This window comes from Brachyhypopomus gauderio, chromosome 18 (assembly GCF_052324685.1).
Source record: "Brachyhypopomus gauderio isolate BG-103 chromosome 18, BGAUD_0.2, whole genome shotgun sequence".
NCBI lineage: Eukaryota > Metazoa > Chordata > Actinopteri > Gymnotiformes > Hypopomidae > Brachyhypopomus > Brachyhypopomus gauderio.
Window position 1 is genome coordinate 6239344 of NC_135228.1, and position 7500 is coordinate 6246843.

A 7500-nucleotide genomic window follows, 5' to 3' on the forward strand; every position below is an offset into this window, starting at 1 on the left:
TTGCTGGAGCTTTGTACAGCAGAATTAGACTTTTCTACGATATTTGTCATTTTTATTATTTATTTTTCACTTGTTTTTGTTTGGCTTGTCAGTATTATTTAAGTACTTTCCAGAAATGTAAGTACTTTCAGAAAACTAAACTCTAAACAGTGCAGCCAAGAAGCGCTGAAAGAACGTTAGTGATTTGAATTTGTAAGGGGACAATGACATTTGAGGTTGGGAATATTGGTGTATGGAGTGAATATATACTGTATGTCAGTAGGGAACCGTCAGGCCCTTCTACGCCCTCTCAGAGGGCCTAAAATATTCTTAAAACATAAAAAATATATTTATATATAATTATCAAATTTTATTTTATCTACTTATAGTTTGACAATCAACAACTAAACAATTACAAAAATATAAGCAAATAAATTATTCAACCGTGTCAACTTAAGTGTGTGTGTGTTTGAAGGTGAGGGTTTAAGTTAAGTGGAAGCCTGTGAGCCTGTGTCTCCGCCTATCAGGACTTTGATGCCTCCGCAGAATGTTGGTGGTTGGTGGTCCCGTTGGTGGTCGTTTACAGAGGGCCTGGCAGTTATAATTCAGCACAATACCAGTTTCAAATGACAGCAAAATTGACCAATCATATTTCCCTCTTAGTGGGCGGGCTTAACTGTATGATAATTTCCGCCCGCTGTGGCGATCGCTAGCTAGCGTTAGCGTACCACCACTAGCTAGCATTAGCATACCACCGCTAGCTAGTTTAGATTCATTCCTTTGATGCCCTCGTGTACGTCGTTTGCGTATTCCGCTTACGGGGAACACGGAGCTGTGGAACCTTATTTAGTTTGGAACCTTATTTTGCTTAAGAAGTTATATAGTACAAATGTTATTGTTTTTTGCGTTTCTAAAGCTGTACTGTTGTCAGTTTTTTTTTTTATTGCAGTTCATTAGGAGAGGAAACAATTTTTTTCGGGGGGTGGGTATGGGAGTGGGCTCAGGTTTAATGGTCACATATATATATATATATATATATATATATATATATATATATATATATATATATATATATATATATATATATATACACACACACACACATCCCAAAGACATACACCCCAGACTAATGGATATATATTACAAACTGCAAACAGACCTCAACACACTGATGGATATATATCACACACACAGACCTCAACACACTGATGGATATATATCACACACACGGACATGTTTCACGACAGAAGATCTACTGCACCTGCCTGCCAGGATAACCTTTGGCACCAGCACTTCCATTAGGTCCTCGCTCACCCTGGAGAGTGAGAGAGAGGCGGGACAGGTCAGTCAACATTAGTGTGTGCGTGTTTGTGTGTATGTGTGTGTCTGTGTGAGTGAGTGAGTGTGTGTGTGAGGGGGGGCTGTGAGTGTGGGTGTGGGTGACTGTGTGGGTGTGAGTGTGGGTGTAGGTGTGTGTGTGTGTTTGGGTGTTGGTGTAGACGTGTGTGTGGGGGGTGTGGGTGTAGGTGTGTGTGTATGGGTGTAGATGTGGGTGTGTGTGTAGGTGTAGATGTAGGTGTGAGTGTTGTGTATGGGTGTAGATGTGTGTGTAGGTGTAGATGTAGGTGTGTGTGTGTGGGTGTGTGTGTGCATGTGTGTGTGTGTAGGTGAAGGTGTAGGTGTGAGTGTGTGTGTATGGGTGTAGATATGTGTGTAGGTGTAGATGTAGGTGTGTGTGTGTGTATGGGTGTAGATGTGGGTGTGTGTGTAGGTGTAGATGTAGGTGTGAGTGTGTGTGTATGGGTGTAGATGTGGGTGTGTAGATGTAGGTGTGTGTGTGTGTGTGTGTTTGTGTATGGGTGTAGATGTGGGTGTGTGTAGGTGTAGATGTAGGTGTGAGTGTGTGTGTATGGGTGTAGATGTGTGTGTGTAGGTGTAGATGTAGGTGTGAGTGTGTGTGTGTGTAGGTGTGTATGGGTGTTGATGTGGGTGTGTGTAGGTGTAGATGTAGGTGTGAGTATGTGTGTATGGGTGTAGATGTAGGTGTGTGTGTGTATGGGTGTAGATGTGGGTGTGTGTAGGTGTAGATGTAGGTGTGTGTGTGTGTGTGGGTGTAGATGTGTGTGTGTGTAGGTGTAGATGTAGGTGTGAGTGTGTGTGTATGGGTGTAGATGTGTGTGTGTGTGTGTGTGTGTAGGTGTAGGTGTGTGTGTGTGTGTATGGGTGTAGATGTGGATGGGTGTGTAGGTGTAGATGTAGGTGTGAGTGTGTGTGTATGGGTGTAGATGTGGGTGTGTGTAGGTGTAGATGTAGGTGTGAGTGTGTGTGTATGGGTGTAGATGTGGGTGTGTGTAGGTGTAGATGTAGGTGTGTGTGTGTATGGGTGTGAGTGTGTGTATAGGTGTAGATGTGGGTGTGTAGGTGTGTGGGTGTGTGTGTGTGTTTGTGTATGGGTGTAGATGTGGGTGTGTGTAGGTGTAGATGTAGGTGTGTGTGTATGGGTGTAGATGTGTGTGTGTAGGTGTAGATGTAGGTGTGAGTGTGTGTGTGTAGGTGTGTATGGGTGTAGATGTGGGTGTGTGTAGGTGTAGATGTAGGTGTGAGTGTGTGTGTATGGGTGTAGATGTAGGTGTGTGTGTGTGTATGGGTGTAGATGTGGGTGTGTGTAGGTGTAGATGTAGGTGTGTGTGTGTGGGTGTAGATGTGTGTGTGTGTAGGTGTAGATGTAGGTGTGAGTGTGTGTGTATGGGTGTAGATGTGTGTGTGTGTAGGTGTAGATGTAGGTGTGAGTGTGTATGGGTGTAGATGTGTGTGTAGGTGTAGATGTAGGTGTAGTGTGTGTGTGTGTGTGTATGGGTGTAGATGTGGATGTGTGTGTAGGTGTAGATGTAGGTGTGAGTGTGTGTGTATGGGTGTAGATGTGGGTGTGTGTAGGTGTAGATGTAGGTGTGAGTGTATGGGTGTAGATGTGGGTGTGTGTAGGTGTAGATGTAGGTGTGTGTGTGTGTATGGGTGTAGATGTTGGTGTGAGTGTGTGTATGGGTGTAGATGTGGGTGTGTGTAGGTGTAGATGTAGGTGTGAGTGTAGGTGTGTGTGTAGGTGTGAGTGTGTGTGTGTAGGTGTGAGTGTTTGCAAGTGTGTGCATAGTGTTTACTGGGGAGGTGAGTTCATGTGTGTTTGATGAGGTTTATGTATCTGTATAGTCAGTAAGTGCAGCTGAGTATAAGTGTTTTTGTGTGTGTGTGTGTGTGTGTGTGTGTGTGTGTGTGTGTGTGTGCAGCAGGTGTTTGAAATCATGCTTAGTCATGAGTTCAGCACTGTGGGAACAGAGGGGGCATGGGAGGGATAACCAGCTTCCTCATATGTTTGTATGTGTGTGTGTGTGTGTGTGTGTGTGTGTGTGTGTGTGTGTGTGTGTGTGTGTGTGTGTGTGTGTGTGTGTGTGTGGGTGTGGAGTACAGAGGTAGGGGGTGTGGAGGTGTGTGTGTGTGTGTGATTGTGTGTGTGTGATTGTGTGTGTGATTGTGTGTGTGTGTGTGTGTGATTGTGTGTGTGTGTGTGTTTGTGTGTGTGTGTGATTGTGTGTGTGATTGTGTGTGTGTGTGTGTGTGTGTGTGTGTGTGTGATTGTGTGTGTGTGTGATTGTGTGTGTGTGATTGTGTGTGTGTGTGTGATTGTGTGTGTGTGTGGGTGTGTTTGTGTGTGTGTGTGATTGTGTGTGTGTGTGTGTGTGTGTTTGTGTGTGTGTGTGATTGTGTGCGTGAGTGAGAGAGACTGTGGGAGTGTGTGGGTGACTGTAATTGTGAATGTCTGTGAATGAATGTGTGTGTGTGTTTGTACGTGCTTGGGTGTGTATGTGTGCTGTACACCAATGTTTTTGTGTGAAGGAGTACAAAGAAGAGTGTGTGTATATATGTGTGTGTGTGCGCGCGCGTGTGTGTGTGTGTGTATGTGTGTGCGTCTCTCACCGGTTCTCCCGGGAGACCAGGTGGTCCAGGGTGGCCTTTTTGCCCCTGAAAAAGCAACAAAGTGTCCTATTAGTGCCCCCTGCAGAGCTGCTGAGAACACCAGGGAGGCTGTGTGGGGACCTGCAGATGACCCAGCACAACTCAGGAACCCTTACGAGTGAGAAACGCTACAAACTACTTACAGATGACATCATACACATGGACACTAGGGATGCAGCGAAAATTCGGCCACCGAAAATTTTCGGCCGAAATGGCTTAAATTTGCATTTTCGGTTTTCGGCCGAAATACTTTCATCACCGAAACAACACGGCCGAAACGATGTGTTGTGATGACGCAAGCAAAAATCGACTGCACGTGTTTATTTGGATAAAGCTAGCAAAAAAGTTTTCCAGTGATGGTGCCAAGGAAAAGGACATTACACCAAAAATTATGGAACTCGTTGCCTTAGATGATCAGCCGTTCTCTGTCGTAGAGGATGTGGGATATCGTAGGCTAATAGAGAACATTGAGCCCCGTTATGTTTTGCCGAGCAGACGACATTTCTCAGAAGCGTGTTTACCTGAGCTGTTTAATGTTGTTGCAACTCACGTCACGTTTTTATGAGAGAATTTATATTTATCTTTCAGGCCAGTCAGTTATAATTAAATTTAACTCGTATAAAATACATATATTTATCCTCTCAGATAAAAACGGTCTGGAAGCGAGTTAAATTTATTTAGTGGTCGGCCATTGTCAGCGTTATCGCCGTTAACGGCCCACCAATTTTATTTTATAATATGCATTATGCATTACTGTAATGCAGGGTTGCCAACTCTCACGCATTGAGCGTGAGACACACGCATTTGACCGTTTTCACACGCTCTCACGCCACACTTCCGATATCTCACGCCGAAAAAAAATATCCAGTTTATTTACCTCAGATCCACATATATGATTCAATACGTTACTAGTTCGCTAGCTCTGGCGCCATCCACCGGCGATATAACACTGAATCTGTGTCCATTTTACGTTCGCCAGACCCCCCCCCCCCCCCCCCCCCCCGCTCAACAAAATACACTCGCCACCGGCTCCAGGTTAGAATCTCACTCCAAGCGAACGTCAAAAGTTGGCAACCCTGGTAATGTCAGTGCTAAATACATATTTTCAAATCGAATTTTGTAGTTGATTTATCCTTTGAATAAATGCCTTGATTTTAGTGAGGTTAGCCATAAATCCAATGTTACTAATAATTGGCATAATGTATTTCGGTGTTTCGGTGTTTCGGTTTTCGGCCTTGGTTTCCTCATTTTCGGTTTTCGGTTTCGGCTAAGAATTTTCATTTCGGTGCATCCCTAATGGACACACACACACAAACATGCATGGACACGCTCACATGGATGCACACACACACACATACATGCACACACACACACACACACACACACACACACACACACACACACACGCACACACACACAGCTGCAGCAGAAGCAAACGTGCATGTTGAAGAAAGTTCCATCAATAATTGTCGATCCAGTATAATGCCAAACGTCCAAACCTGCCAGACGTTTTTCCATCTGTGTGTGTTTGTGCGTGTTTGTGTGTGTGTCTCTCTGTGTGTGTGTGTGTGTGTGTGTGTGTGTGTGTGTGTGTATTAAAACAAGGAGATGAACAAGAATATGTCTGTTCCCAAATATGCATGTCAATATATGAATGTATGTGTGTCAGATCATCAAATACAAATGTTTTCCTGGTGAAGTCACAATCCCCATGAATCTTAGAGGCATGGTTCAGGATTATGCTAAATGCTTCAAGAATGTGTGTGCGCATGTGTGTGTGTGAGAAAGAGAGAGAAAGAGAGAGAGAGAGATTGGGTAATTGTCTGTACACACAATTTGTGTGTATACGTAATTGTGTGTATATTTGTGTGTGTGTGTGTGCGTGTGTATATAACACTATAACACACTATAGCATGCTATAACATCGATCTAACATCGCTATAACATAATATAACATCGCTCTAACATCACTATAACATGGTATAACATCAATTGAACACACTATAACACACTAACACACTATAACAACGCTCTAACATCACTATAACACACTATAACTCACTATAACATGCTATAACATCGGTCTAACATCGCTATAACTCACTATAACATGCTTTAACATTGCTATAACATTGCTATAACACACTATAACATTGCTCTAACACAATAACTCACTATAACATGCTATAACATCGCTATAACACACAATAACTCACTATAACATGCTATAACATTGCCCTAACATTGCTATAACACACTACAACATCGCTCTAACACACTATAACTCACTATAACATCACTATGACACACTATAACTCACTATAACATCCTATAACATCACTATAACATCGCTATAACACACTATAACTCACTATAACATGCTATAACATCGCTCTAACCTTCAGACCACATGTTGACAATCATTAGCTAATATCAGCCTGAGCCCGTCCTCTAACATGCTCCACTCCACTTAAAACCACCAAGTCAGTAACGCACCGACGATGGTGCAGCGCTGACCACGAGACGCTGTGAAATGCTTCTGCAAGGCATTATGGGTTAAGTGTAAACAGATGGAGGGATGATAAAAGTGATAAAAGTCAGCTGGACCCTTCATCACTCAACAGCAACGCTAAGCACCCTGTCAGCGTCACCCTGGCAATAGCCAGTTTACGGGGAGCTTATTTACATGCTATTGGTTGGTTCATTTGTATGTTTCTACAGAGTGACAGTGTTTTAGCCAACTGTGGAGCTCTTAGAGTTCAGTTCAGTTCACCCTGAATACCATCAATACTATCACATGAATGTTGACGATGTGCAGGAAACACAGTAATGAGTGTGTGTGTGTGTGTGTGTGTGTGTGTGTGTGTGTGTGTGTGTGTGTAGGTGTGTGTGTGTGTGTGTGTGTGTGTGTGTGTGTGTGTCTGTGCGTGTGTGTGTGTGTGTGTGTGTGTGCGTGTGTGTGCGTGTGTGTGTGTGTGTGCGTGCGTGAGAGAGAGAGAGAGAGAGAGGAAAGAGATTGAGAGGTAGTTCTGTGTGAATACATCGGTCTTGGCATGACTCTTTCTTACTTGGGTTCTGCAAAGCTGTTCAGATGCAAAACATGGTGTTTACACACACCGTGACATGCACACATCTACACACACTTGAGCGTGCGTGCACACGCAAAACACCCATGTCAGCCACGGCTGTGGAATCTACACTGTACGCTGAGCTTTCCAGGGAAGCTTTGTCTGTCATCTGTGTTTTCCATGGAAAAGTCTGTAACTCCTTCCCAGATCCTGCCAACTGACTGACTGAGCGAACCAACACACACATTACACACACACACACACACACACACACACACACACACACACTCACGCACACACACATATATACATGAATGCATGTATATGAACACACAGAAGCGTATGTATAGGAACACACACACACACAAAGGCACATGTGCCTTCTCAGTCTCATATTTGCTCTTAGACACATAGAGATCACGTACACCAGCACACACACACACAC

At 43.8% G+C, this 7500-nt stretch overlaps 1 protein-coding gene across 1 annotated transcript in view; it reads right to left on the reverse strand.

Moving 5' to 3' along the window:
* col27a1a (collagen, type XXVII, alpha 1a) overlaps window positions 1-7500 on the reverse strand; it is a 70303-nt gene that overhangs the window by 44081 nt on the left and 18722 nt on the right. The window contains exons 8-9 of the mRNA XM_076979690.1: window positions 3949-3993; window positions 1241-1294 (exon numbers count right to left, since the gene is read on the reverse strand). Of these exons, the coding sequence (XP_076835805.1) occupies window positions 1241-1294; window positions 3949-3993 (99 nt within the window). The remainder of the gene's footprint in view (window positions 1-1240; window positions 1295-3948; window positions 3994-7500) is intronic.